The sequence below is a fragment of the Pteronotus mesoamericanus genome, unplaced genomic scaffold (genome assembly GCF_021234165.1).
Source record: "Pteronotus mesoamericanus isolate MK-2021 breed Mesoamerican mustached bat unplaced genomic scaffold, CSHL_Meso_final contig_163, whole genome shotgun sequence".
Lineage (NCBI taxonomy): Eukaryota > Metazoa > Chordata > Mammalia > Chiroptera > Mormoopidae > Pteronotus > Pteronotus mesoamericanus.
In genome coordinates, this window is record NW_026555064.1 from 18,568,984 (window position 1) to 18,582,678 (window position 13,695).

At 40.2% G+C, this 13,695-nt stretch overlaps 1 protein-coding gene and 1 non-coding gene across 2 annotated transcripts in view; one reads left to right on the top strand and one right to left on the bottom strand.

The window, feature by feature from the left end:
* The window catches only part of AFG2A (AFG2 AAA ATPase homolog A), a 198,245-nt gene that overhangs the window by 159,954 nt on the left and 24,596 nt on the right, over positions 1–13,695 (bottom strand). The window contains exon 10 of the mRNA XM_054563420.1: positions 9,910–10,064. Within this exon, the coding sequence (XP_054419395.1) occupies positions 9,910–10,064 (155 nt within the window). The remainder of the gene's footprint in view (positions 1–9,909; positions 10,065–13,695) is intronic.
* LOC129062870 (U6 spliceosomal RNA) lies at positions 7,472–7,578 on the top strand. The gene has a single exon (XR_008528321.1). It is a non-coding gene; the product is annotated as a U6 spliceosomal RNA (small nuclear RNA).

Here is a 13,695-nt window from a genome sequence, read left to right on the forward strand (position 1 = left end):
GCTTCTCAATGAAACATTATAGGAACTATGGGGACGGATGCTCCTATAAGTCTAATTCATAAGGGAAAACATTAAGATAAAGAAGAAAGGAATTATTCAAGTAAAAAAATGCATATATCCCCAAAAAACATGAAAAACATGATCAACTTAAAGATAAACATGTCACAATCATTTTAATGATTATACTGAAACCTGAATTTAATTTCTAAACTATCACGACATTCCCATCTCACGTTAGTAAGTTTGCTGAGCTGTCCTCAGTGAGCTGTTGACGCATAGTCAAACCTTATCTACCTAATATGTTATTATCTAAGTGAACGTCCCTTAGATCACAAAAGTTAATGCCTTAATCCAACTTAAAAATGGGTAACCGTATCCAAAACGAGCTTTTAAAAAACTACTTTTGCCAAATGAACAAGTACTGGGGGGCGGGGGGGGGCGGGGGAGGGAACCTCATATAAAAAAATGGAAACTTTAAACAAGGAAAAAAACATTAATTTAAAAAAGAAATAAACCTCATGTCATAAATATGATACAAAGTTCAACCTAAAAAATTCTTCACATTTCATTAAAATATTTTATATTTTTCTAATTTGCCAAATACCTTAAATAATTTAACTGTAATCTGCAGAAAATGCTTTGATTATTTAAGGAAACTGCTTAGTAACTCTTGCCATTCTTACAATGGCACAGCAGGCCTGGGAAAAAACAAAAGAATACGGACAAAGGAGAGAAAGAGGCAGGGACTTCTACTGCCTGGCCCCCGTGCCCAAGTGCTAACTAAGCAGCACGTTTCTCAAGTGAATTTTAAATCAACCATATATAACACATGACCAAATGCCTCCAAACTGAAATAAATCACATAAAAGGCCTAGAAAAAGGCCTAGATTTAATGGTAAACATTTTTCAATGAATTTCATTCTGATTATTCTTCTTTAGGAATTTGTGATAGGCAGAAATGATCACCAAACGAAAGGGCTTTTTGTTATAAAGTGCGTATTACCAGGACCATCCCAGCATAGGGCCTCATACACACAGGTGCTCAAGGCTTGGTAATGGGATAAATTAATGGGCAGACACGTACTTCCCTGTATGATCTTAAAAATAAAGCAGGAGAAGGGTAGAAATGGCAGGGGGACAGCCTGGTAGGAGGTGGTATGAGAAAACTAGGAGAGTTAGGAATATAACAGCACATGTGGTCACAACTAGGAAAAAGTGTCACCAACACGTTAAAGTGCGCAACAGCATACCCAGCTTGCATGACATTTTCTAGCCCAGATCTGTCCAAATAATTGGGTGATAAATTCAAGCATGTTCCTCTGATTCCTGATGCTTGGTTGACAATAAACGCTTGCAGATATGGAAAGAAAAACCCTCTCCTGCTAAGACTGGCCAAAACAATGCTCCAAGCCCTCTCTATGTCAGAAAGCCGAGCCAACGCACGCAAGCAGACTCCTCGGCAGCTCTGCCTGAGTCCTGAGGTACAGACCAGGAAGGAAGCTCCCGCACGGGGCACGTACCCCTCTGGCTGGCGTGTTGGGGAAAGAGGACTGCCGCGGCTGCCTAGCTGCAGGGCAGAGAGGTACAAGGACGATGAGGAAAGGAGGTGTCACAAAACAATCCTCAGAGCACAGCCTTAAGAACAGTCAATACTCAGAAAACGAAGGAAAGATTTTTTTCCTTATCATTAAACATGTCCTGGATGCTAAATGTGCTAGGCACGACAGCCAGGGGAGGGGCGTGAACGCAGTGGAGGAGGGCCAGCTCGAGAGTCAGGCCTGAAGGGTGATGCCCCAGGATGATTCTGAAGGCAGAAGTTGTCTAAAGAAACTAGAGATGTATTATAAGCATACACCGAGTACGGGAAAGGTCAAGCAAGCCTCAGAGAACTGGGCAAAGCCTGTGTGGTAGGGTGTTGAGCAAAAATTACCTACCCTGGGATAAAAGTTGTCTAACTTTCACCTTTTATAACTTCTGGTAAACATGGGGCTTTACGTACTACAGGTGTCAACAAAAGATCAGACTCTTACAGGTGAAGCTGATAGAGGTTTTGATATCAAATATCCATTTATTTACTCATTTACTGAATCACTCATTCACTCAGTTATGTTCTTATTGCAAAAGGCTGTTAAGTCTAGGATGCTTAGCTGGGCTCTAGGCATACAGGTAGAGTATACAGAATGAGCAATGAAGGATGCACAAGACTGACGTGCACTCTACATCATGGAGCTTGCAGTCTGGAAGAAAAGGCAACATTAAATGAATATACTAATAATAAATTAAAAACTAGAAAAAAAAATACAGGATACTACAAGAGCACACAAAAGGCCTCGGAGGGTCCCACAGGGTCAAGCACAGTGTTCTAGACAACCTGACACTTAGGCAGAGAAATGAAGGCGGAGTGGGAGTGGGGCAACCAAAGAGAATGAATGAGGTTGAACCATCTTATTTTTCAGCTCCTCCTGGGGAAGGAAGAAATGCACATGAGGACAATGGCAGGCACACTGAGGGGACTGGCTAAGTTTTACTCCATACTCTAATCTGGTCAAGAGACCTGTTCTAGCTGCCCCAGTCCGCCCCTTGGCTGCTTACTGCTCTGCCTCCTGGCTGCCTTTCCCGACTCTCTTTAGGTGAACCCGCAGTGCACCCGCGAGGTATCGATGTCACTGAAAAAAGAAAGGCTGTAGGTTAATTAAACGTGGGTAAGAACCACTGAGAGCGAATGTGCAGGTAGGCCGCACCTCAACTTAAATTCTGTTTAAGGACTCCTGAGGGCCTGGAGGACTTCTAAATTAGATCATTAAAGGTCCAAAATTAATATTATACCCTCTGTGGCCTTCACCTCTATGGCCTTCCTCCCAAAACCCTATACTCCCAGCCTAACCATAATAAAAACAGCCAGACTCAAATCGAAGGGCACTCTGCAAAGACCTGACCAGGAGACCTCCAAGCTGTCAAGGCCACTAAAAACAGAAAAGAACAAGAAACGCTGTCACAGCCCAGGGATTTCTAAGGAGCCAGGTAACTAAGCGTACTGTGACAGCCTAGGTGGGGTCCTGAAATAGACAAAGGGCATTAGGGGAAAACTAATAAAATCTAAATGAAGTCTGGGGTTTAGTGATGTGACAGTGTTCAAGAAAGGTTTGATTCAGAAGACCCAAATGTGAAAGCTAAAACTATAAGCTCTAAAAGAAAGTACAGGGAAAATCACAGTGCCCTTGGATTTGGCATTGGTTTTACAAATGTGATACCAAAAGTACATACAACAAGAATAAAATAGATACATTGGACTTCATCGAAATCAAAACATTTGTGCTTCAAAGGACACTATCAAGAATATCATCTTTTAAAAAAGAGGCAGTTCACTGAATGGGAGAAAATGACCACAAATCAGATTTCTGCTATCAGGTATCACAGATCTAATAAAGAACTCGCATGTACAATATATAAGAACTCTTACAGCTCAATAATAAAAAGACAAATAACCCCATTAAAACTGGAGAAATAATTTGAATGGACATTTTCCCAAAGAAGATATATAAAAATGGCCAATAGGCAAGCAAAAAGCCACTAAAAATGCCAGCAAAACCACCATGAGATACCACTGCACAGCCACTAGGGCAGCGACAATAAGCAAGACAGCCGGAGACACCCGCATGCGCGCGGCTGAGACACGCAGGCCTCTCTGCACACTGTGGGGGTGTGAAACGGGCAGCCAGGCTCTAACCCCGGCAGTTTCTCGTGTGACCACAGAGCTACCGTGACGCAGTCACTCCACTACCGGAGGTGCGCCACCGCAGAGCCGGTGTGCACAAACATTCGAATGTTCAGAGCAGCTTCTTCATGAGAGCCAGAAAGTGGAAGCAATCCAAATGCCTATCAAGTAATGGATAAGTCGAACGTGCTATAGCCAAACAATAAAATATAATTTGTCAGAAAAAGGAATGAAGCACTGATACATGATACAACAGGGATGAACATGTAAATTTTATATTAAGTAAAAGAAGTCCATCACAAAGAACCACATATTTTGATTCCATTTATGTAATGTCTAGAATAGGTATCTCTACAGAGAGGTAAAAAAAGATCAATAAATAGCTGCCTGGGGCTGGGGGGAGGATGGGCAGGTCGGGGGACGATGGGCAGAGGGTACGGAGTTCCTTCTGGAAGTGATGAGCATGCCCTCCAGTTGACTGCGGTGATGGCGGTACAACTCTGAATACACTAAACACCAAATCGACCCTCTGAATGAGTGAACTGATAAGTGAATTTTATCTCAATAAAGCTGTTACCAAAAAAAAAAAAAACCCCACATTTACATAGAAAGGTAAAAGGACTATCTCTGAAAAACAAAAACCACTATGACCAAAATGCTTCACAAAATATCCAGTCATTTCACAAGTTTGTATGTATTAACAGTTGTTACTACTTTTAAGCAGTGGGAATACAGAGACGAACACGACCAAAGACCTCAGGCACATGCACGTACTTTGCGCACATGCGTGTTAGGGATCGCACTTGCAAGGTCCTTGGTGCCGGGGAGGCCAAGCAGCGGAGAGGGCAACACGTGCAAAATAAGGGCTGGCTCGACGGGATGGGCCAGGAGCGGGACATGGGAGGAGAGTGGAGGAGGCGTGAGCCACGTGAGGAGCACCCCCAGGAAGAGCTTCGCCTTCCTCCTAGAGGTGATCAACAGAGAGCTATGCTGATGGTTTTTAACCCAGATCAGGAATTTCTTTTGGAAATGCCACCCTAAGCAGCACTGGGATGGAAGGGCAAGAGGGTGAGCTCAGATGAGTATCCCACCGCCCCGTGCCTGCAGAAGGAGGTGCAAGGCAGTGCGGCGCCGCAGGATGACCACGCCGCCCCTACCAAGGAACTCCTCTGCTCCAAAGGGAAATCGGTGTTTTAGCAAACACGCATCAAGTTTTATTAAGTACTGATCAACTACACATACAAGTGCAGCATTATTCATAAATTCAAAAGAAGACACCCATAAGAAACTGCAAGTTAAGAGTCTGCCATTTATAATCTAAAAGGAAGAGTGTTTGATTTCACCAAAGTTAACCAGGATCACAGCTGAGAACGGAAATCGGTGATTCTACCACTAACTTTTGTTATCTCCTCATCTCTGCTCCTCCAGAAGCCTGAGAGAAGTAAGGTATAAAAAGAAAAGTGGAACAAAAGAGTTAAACTTCTAAAATACGTAATAAAGCTAAAACTACAATCTTGATCTTGGCACAGAGTATTTCCTGGTTAAAAGTAATCTACTTTCCCAAATGTGCTTTCCTGTTCAATTGTTATTATTTAAAACTATAAAAATGTACAAGAGACGCTGGCAGGGAAGACTGGGATCTTGGGAGTGATAGAAGACACTCTCCTGTCTAGACAACAAGAGCCCAAATCAAAAGAAACCGAATTCAAAAGCCCTGCCAAGAACCAATATGGAATTAATAGAATTTCCACAGGTTGTACTATCTATTCCAAAAAAAGCAATCTGTTATTTAGGAAAGCATCACAGGAACCTTCAATCCTTTGAAACTGTAAAAAATAAAGAAAACAGAGAATCCAGTGCTGTTTTTAAAATACAGAAACTCAATAAATTCCTTCTAATTATCCTGAGGGTACATGAAGAATGAACTGTAATTATGGTCAATTAAACTATTTAACTCAAATCTTCGCACCAGAGAAGTAATGTTAACGAGCTCATCCTATGAAATTCACCTGGCTTGTCACATTCTGCGATCTCCTCTTATCTGAAAAGGTGCCAAATGAAAATACATCAGTAAATTTTGAATATGTAATTAGTGAAACAGACAGCCCTTTGATTATTCATATAATTAAGAAGTTTGCTACTTTCTAAAATGGGAGTCAATAGGGAGTGTTTGTTTAACCAACGACATGCTGTATTCTCTCAGTGTGACAGCCCACTACCTGGAAGTTTAATCTGGACCCAGGTTTCCTAATGAAACCCACTGATTTGGGGCCACACAGCTGGTCCCAAGGTTCTGGATGTAGCTCACTTTACAAAAGTGGGTTCACATGAAAATAGAGCCCTACCCTTTTATTGGCTTTTAGCTTATTCTGAACCAAATGTCCCAATTCTGAAAACTGTAATCCAAAAGCAGTATCACAAGTACAAAGATGGATCATTTCTAAGTAATAAGGGACAACCTAAAACTACATAAAATGAAATAGGGAAGGCTGGGGCGGGGAGTGGTGGTTAAGATGCATAAAATGAATTAAACTTGATGGCAATTAATCTGTATATATTTGGTTAAGAATGCTATTTATCAGTGATAATTGCTAAGGTATATATGCAATGACCTATTGCAAAAATACCATACAAATATTAAAAGCATACTTTTTCTTTACCTTACTAATGAGAATTTTAATACATTAAGAAAACTTGTTTCTGCAGAAAATATAAAGCACTATTCTACATCCTTCTAGAGTAGACAGCTTAGCACTATTACAGGCCCTTTAATTACAGAAATGTTATATTAACTGAACAAACAGTAAGGGCTAAAATTCACTCCAGAAATCAGCAGCTTCATAAAATATAAAAAATCTGAAGAATGTTACATGTAGGAAATAACAGACAGACTATATTGGACTTTTGTGTAGAAGAAAGATGACATACTTTTTCAGATGTATCTAAAATGAGGCATCTAATACGTTTTTTCATGAAAAATTGTATTAACTCATTCATTCAACAAATATTGATTGGACATCTCTTATGTGTTAGTCATATGCTAAGTACTAAAGATAAAAATAAAAAGCTCTCATAAAACTTAAAATCCATTAAAAAAATCATCAAGCTACACACTTTATCTAAAAATTTAACATTTTTATGGAAGGAGGAGGCATATAATACTTTTCATCTTCTTTTTAAAATCTCTATGCATCTAAATATTAACCAGTAATATTCCTCATAATAAAAGAGGATCTCTTCAGTCAAGACAATAAACTCTAGTAGAAAGTAAAAAAGAAAAAAACTGAAGTGAAAATAAAGTAAGATTTTGCTTAAGCTCTTCGTCATTTAAAATTTTTATTACATGGTTATAAATTAGAACAACCTTTCTGGAAAAGAAACACCTTGATATTCTAGTAATTCAACTTCTACAAATCTTAAGTGCAAAGACTAGACAAAACATGTTTATAACCATTTAAAAAAATAAGAAACTTAAATATTTGAGAATGGAAGGATAAAACAATTACAGTTTATCCATATAAGTCTGTTATTCCGTCATTAAAAAGATGTTAGCTAATAAATTTTAAAGTAAAATGTTTACCATATAATTTTAAGTAAAAAAGCAGAATATAAAATTATACCCTAAGGTTAACTATATTAAAATATCAATATGCTTACAAACAAATCTTTAAAATCTATTGAAACTATAACAAAATATTAACAGTTGTTATCTCTGGGTAGAAAACTGACCTTTCACAATATGTATTAGAATATTCAGTGCTCGCTTCGGCAGCACATATACTAAAATTGGAACGATACAGAGAAGATTAGCATGGCCCCTGCACAAGGATGACACGCAAATTCGTGAAGCGTTCCATATTTAAAAAAAAAAAAAAATATTCAAGGATTTTAAGAATTCTTGTGGTAAAGAAATACCTTTGACTTTAATCAACACTTAATTGTAAAATACATTTGACTTTTAATACACCAGTTGGTGTAATCACCATTTCAGAGCGTCCAAGGAAAGGCAACGTTAATCTCAGTAAATGGCCAACGCTCACGGTCCCCTGAAGTTAGTAAGGTGGTGTATTGTAACTGGCCACGTTCCCATCCTGAGACATTTCTTTCAAACTTAAATATAGCGAGGCAAGTGTGACTACAAGTCTTCAATTTCACACACTAAAATCTTTTCTCAAAAGATACTGAATGCTCAATTTACTACTTTAAAATGTTCACAATTAACTAGCTACTGAAACATGTTTTCTATAGCAAAGCAAGCATATTTTCTGCAGAAATAATTGAGAGATATTTCTGTAGATGTAGTAGCCAGAAATCAGAAGGGTGAAGTTTAGGAATCCAATTATAGAAATGTTGACTTCTCAGGAAATTTTTTACAATCTGAAGTGAGCATAAAAAGCAATATAAGCAAGTCCTTTGACCAGGACTAACCACGTCGGAGCTCGTGAGCAACATCACAGGACACCGTGGCCCAAGGCCAAACCGTAAAGTGCCAAGTGGAAAATGGCACAAGTCCATGGACTGTAAATACTGTATCAAAAGAAAATAAAGGAAAAAATCTTTCATTAGCGCAATTAAAAATGCAGTTATAGTACCAGTTCCTGTGATGAATAAATCAGTTCAGCAGGTCCAAGAGCTGACAGCCACTGTTTAAACACATTCTCCACTGGCAGCGCCTTTACGTTTAAGACCTTACTGTATGTTTTCCTAGTTCCTAAAGTTTTTCAAACAGTAAGGTGTTTTTGGATGGTATAGTTGATTTATAACCCTATCATCTAAAACATGTGGCATTTTATGGTTAGGCATCTATCTGACCCATTATACTATGCAAAAGTAGCCAATAAAATACAGATAAATACAGCAAATAAAAGTATTCATACCGATGTGCCCAAACTTTAGACCATAAATTCCAAAGAAATGAAAAGTTTCTACTAACCCGACATCAATCATTCATTATTTCATAAACCCCATTTGTCAAATTATTCTTACTAAATTAGCATGTTCTGCAACAGAGCTTCTGAAAAACCCCAAAGGTAGGCTGTAAGTTCAGTAGTGAATTTGAAAATGTTTCAAAAACATTTCAAAACCACATTAACTCGCCTGAACTAGCAGCCAGTCCTCGGGGGTGCTCCTGCCTCTAGGGCCCCATTCCCAGCCGAAATTCACAGAACAATTGTGTTTTATTGTATAAGGAGTTAAAAAGTGTCTGTACCTCTTAGCTTTTGCTATCCACCCCAAAATTTAGTGGCCAATAACAAAAGACATTTATTATTTCAGACAATTCTGAGGGTTTACTGGGGGTCCTTCCGGTGTGGGCAAACTCCGACGGGCGGGCTAGTCCAGCGCAGAATCACATGTCTGGCAACTGGCTGGATGGCTGGACTCAAGTGGGTCTCAGGTAAGAGGGCTCATTTCTGCTCCGCATGGTCTCTCATCCCCCAGGAACTGGAACAGGTTTCTTCGCAGGACCGATGCAGGGTCCCAGAGAGCAGCAAGAAGGCAAGCCCCCAGCGATGCCAAGCCTGCTTGCAAGTCCCAGGGCCAAGTACAGGTACCAAGAAAGGGCAGAGAGCTTGACTCCCTCTCTCCTATGGTGGGAGCTACAGCGCTGTAGAGCAAAGGGCAAATGCACAGCGACAGGAAGAGTTTGTGGTCCTTTTTGCAATCTACCACACTGCCAAGCAGAAAGCCTCTGCTCCACATGGGCCATGGCCAAAACTATTTCCCTAACAGCTCTTTCGACATTTCATAATACATATTAACATATTAAAACTGTTCATTCTCTAGCAAATTAATATATGCAAAGAAAACTAAAAGGCCATTTTTTCTCCTGAATAACAGGCCCACTTGGGACACAGGGAACATTAACAGATGATCCACACAGTAAAGGTAACTCCCCGGCCTGCCCTCACAGGTCCCCTCCATCCTTTAACAGCACATAATGCTGAAGTCTGCTTCCCTCTCGAATTCCCAAACCGCATTTCGACGCTGCCAATGGAATGTTTCCTTTCAGATGTTCGGCCAATACCTTACCAAACTTGTAGCTCTGGTTTGAATAAATTAACAGGAAGTTCAGAGGCAAAAGGCATGTTATTAGTATTTTAATTAAAATTTTTTTTTCAAGTTTAGCCTAGGAAGTCTCAGCTCCTTTCAGAGTTGAATTCAGCGTGGCCCGCATGAGGGTACAAACAACTTACATTTGGAACATCAACTGCGACCTCCCTCATGGCGCTGGGCCTGACGTCATTCATCGCCTGCACGAAGTCGCTCAGAGTGATCTTCACCAAGCCAGCCACCTTGCTGTCAGGGAGTTGAGGCTGCTCCTTCAGGACTCTCCGCAAGGCACAGAGACCTGCAAAGGGAACAGTGACACAAGATTTATCCTTTACCCCTTGAATACAGGCTGAACCACTACCACTCATAACAAGCCCAAAGCTCACGCACATCATAGCATTTCAAACGTGTTGTCCTTGTTTGTGTGTGTGGCGGGGGGGGGGGGGGGGCCGGGGAAGGGGGCGGTTGGAGAGGAAGGTGGATGAGTATGAGGGATGGAAGCAAAACTCCAAGTGCTGAGTTTGGCAGGAAAAAGAAAACAAACTGGTATGAAATATGAAAAGACAGATGCTTTACACACATGAAATCAAACTTATAAAACAACATCCTCAAAAAAGACCATAAAGGTCCATCAAAATAATCTGTTTGAAGAATTTCTTTTAAAGGCCAAAAGGGTAAAATACTAAATGGTGCAGTAGTATAGAAAACAAAATAAAACTTTAGTAATAAGGTGCTGTGTTGTTTAAACAGTACTATGGCGGCCTGAAAGAATTTAAGTAGTTTTTTAAAAAAATCTTCCATAAGTGGAAGTGCTGAAAAGGCCAGAAGACTCTTACTCTTCTTCATGCCCCAGGCAGCTATATGACAATACCTGTCAACATCTCTCATTTAAACCAGGTATCTCACTCTTACCAGTACTGAGATACTAAAAGCTTAAAAAGGTTAGTGGTCTAATAATTTTCCAGCCACATTTATGTCATGTAAGCATAATGATCAACAATAAAGAAGGCCAATTATTTTCATTTGAAAAAGGGGTTTGGAAAGGGAAGGCAATAATACATGGTTTTAAAAAGGATATACAATATTATAATACACCTACATATTTATAAAACACAAAGCCTTTGTGCTTTCAAATACAAACTACAGAATTTACAGCTGGGCAAAAATGTGAGGTCTATGTGAGTAATAAGAAAACAGCACTAGTTCCAAGAGGAGACAGAAAAGGGAAAACAATGAAGTCTTTCAAAAAATTAATAAATAGTAAAGTACAAAGATTAATTCTGTGATGAACACAACAAAACATTTCCAAGCGATTAGTAAACATATTACATGAAATATATAAAAATATAACATGAAAATTTGTGGGACGCTACTAAAGCTGTACGTTATAAAGGATGGTGACAGATACAACGCACATGTTAGGGAAGGAGAAAGGATGAAAGTCAAGGAGGTGCTCAGTTCCTCTAATCTCACCTCAGGCACGTCTAACCCAGGTTAGTGGGGGGGATTGGTGGCAATTTAAGACAACCGTCACAGAAATAATTCAGTATATCCCTTTATTTCAGAAATGATGAGAGATTAAAAAGTGTCTCCAAGTTCAAGCAGTTAGACTTGAAAAAATGAGCTGATGTTAAACTGATAACATGGGAATTAAGGCCAAAGAGGCAGCAGAGTTTCCAGGCAGAGAGAAAGGCAAGCAAAGGCCCAGGGATAAGAATGAGCGTAACACTTGAGACCATGAGACCCTAGAAGACAAAACCCCGTCCTTAAAGAGTTCACTCTTATAAAATATGAAAGAACATGTTTTGAATAACCTAAATCCAACTTCCATACTTTGTTTGTAGATCCCTGACAAGATTAAGCATGGCAGATGGTCAGAAAGGAAAAAAGAACACTAATATACAGATTTGCAAAAGCTATGGGTCACGGGCCTTCTAATGCTAAATGGCTATGAGAGCTTGCAAAAATTAGGCTCCCGGGAGCCTTCCCATTAACCGGTCCGGCCCCACGGTCCTCTGAGCAGCCACTAGCTGAGGTGTCACTTTACATAAAACTGCCTCTTCGGCCATCAGCTATCTCATTTATTAGATGGAAAAATTAAAATCTATTTTCTCTAAATTATTTTTTCAGTTTTAAAATCCTGTGATGCTAAGCTGAAATTACTGGACACCAACCATTCCTCACGAGGACATACTGGAATCTATGCCAAGAAATTAAATTCTTAAAAATATGAATTTTTTTAAAGCATAAGTAAACAATTACTCAGAGACGCAAACGGCCACATGTACATCATCAGGGAATATGGCTTAGAGCAAGCAATCTGTGATACTTCTTTTCCTTGTTATGTTTCAAGTTAGTTTTTAAAATGTAAACAAAAACAGAAGCAATACTTCCCTGTTCTTAAAAATCTTTGAAACAAAAAAACAGGTGTACCTAATTAAACAATAAATGTGACATTTTGTTTTAATTATTTTATTTTCCAATGCTCTAAAAAGTTGAGAGTAGAAAACAAGATGCAGTGAAGAGAAGACGATAAAGCGCCCCCGGCAAGCCGGATGCCGGCACACCCCTTCCAGTGCAGCGGGAACCCCGCCCCCGGCCCCACTCCGCCATCCAGAGAGAACCGTTTCCGGACAAGAGCAATTACTCTAAATCCATGCTCTTCATTACCATCTGTTCCAGACTCAATCAACAAACATCATCTAGCCACACGCATGTGGAATCCCACAATCTGACACTCAATGCTTGCTAAATAATGATGTTATTTTTGAGAGTGCAATTAAGTTCCTTTATTAAAAACTAACAATAAACTTCAACGGATTCCAGAAATAATGATGCTTTTTTAAAATTACTACCTACCCTACAGACAATTGTATGAAGAAGTAACAGGAAACATGGGCATCTGGATCTCAGATTTGAATTGAAAAGTTGAGCATAAAATTTCCTAATAATATACTCAAGAACGTAAAGCCTGCAAGTAAGTATAACAGAATCTAAGGCTCCCTTTGTAAAGTGCAGTTTCCTCAAAATATGAGAACACCAGAAAATTTCTGTTTTATGCGGAGTCTTCACTCCCCTCAACCCAGTACTGCATTCGGACACGGGGCAGGGGAGGGGAGGCATCACTCACCGTGTCCCCCCCGCCCATTCCCCGCCCCGCCCCCGAGGGCTCCATCTCTCCCTGCTCCTGCACGGAGGAGGAGGAAGCAGATCGCCTCAAGGGAGCCCGGGCTCTTGTTTTACTCACATTTAAAAGTCACTGGTGTCACCTCCACTGATTACAGGAACTAGTTCTGTTCTGAACCGCCACCACGTTCTTTTTTTTTTAAGATTTTATTTATTTATTTTTAGAGAAAGGGGAAGGGAGGAAGAAGGAGAGGGAGGAAAACATCGGTCGGTTGCCTCTCTCATTCCCCCAACTGGGGACCTGGCCCGCAACCCCGGCACGTGCCTGGGCTGGGAATTCAACTGGCAACCTTTTGGTTTCCCGGGGGGACACCCAACCCACTGAGCCACACCAGCCAGGGCTGCCACCACTTTCAAAAGTGTGGGACAAGGGAGGCAAAAAAGGGAAGAGTCTGTCACTCTGATTCAGAGAGAAAATCTGTCAGGGAGGCCCCCATAACAAGCCACATCTGTCTCCAGGCTGTATGTTCTTACTGATGAGAAAGTCGTTCACTGACCCAGATTTAGTAAAAAATCACTACTCTAGCAAGGCAGAGAATTCTTCCAAATTTCCCTGATGTCTCTTGTACTAAAATAACCACAAATACTTCATAAAATATCAGTAATATTGCCAAAATTCAAATAAGCTTCTACAAGTGCATAAATACACATAAAATGCGTAAGTTTTTAAAGAGAAAGGCCCTACTTACCAAGGGCCTGAATGAACCATGACCACTGCTGCCAGACTTTTTTTATACCTCTTA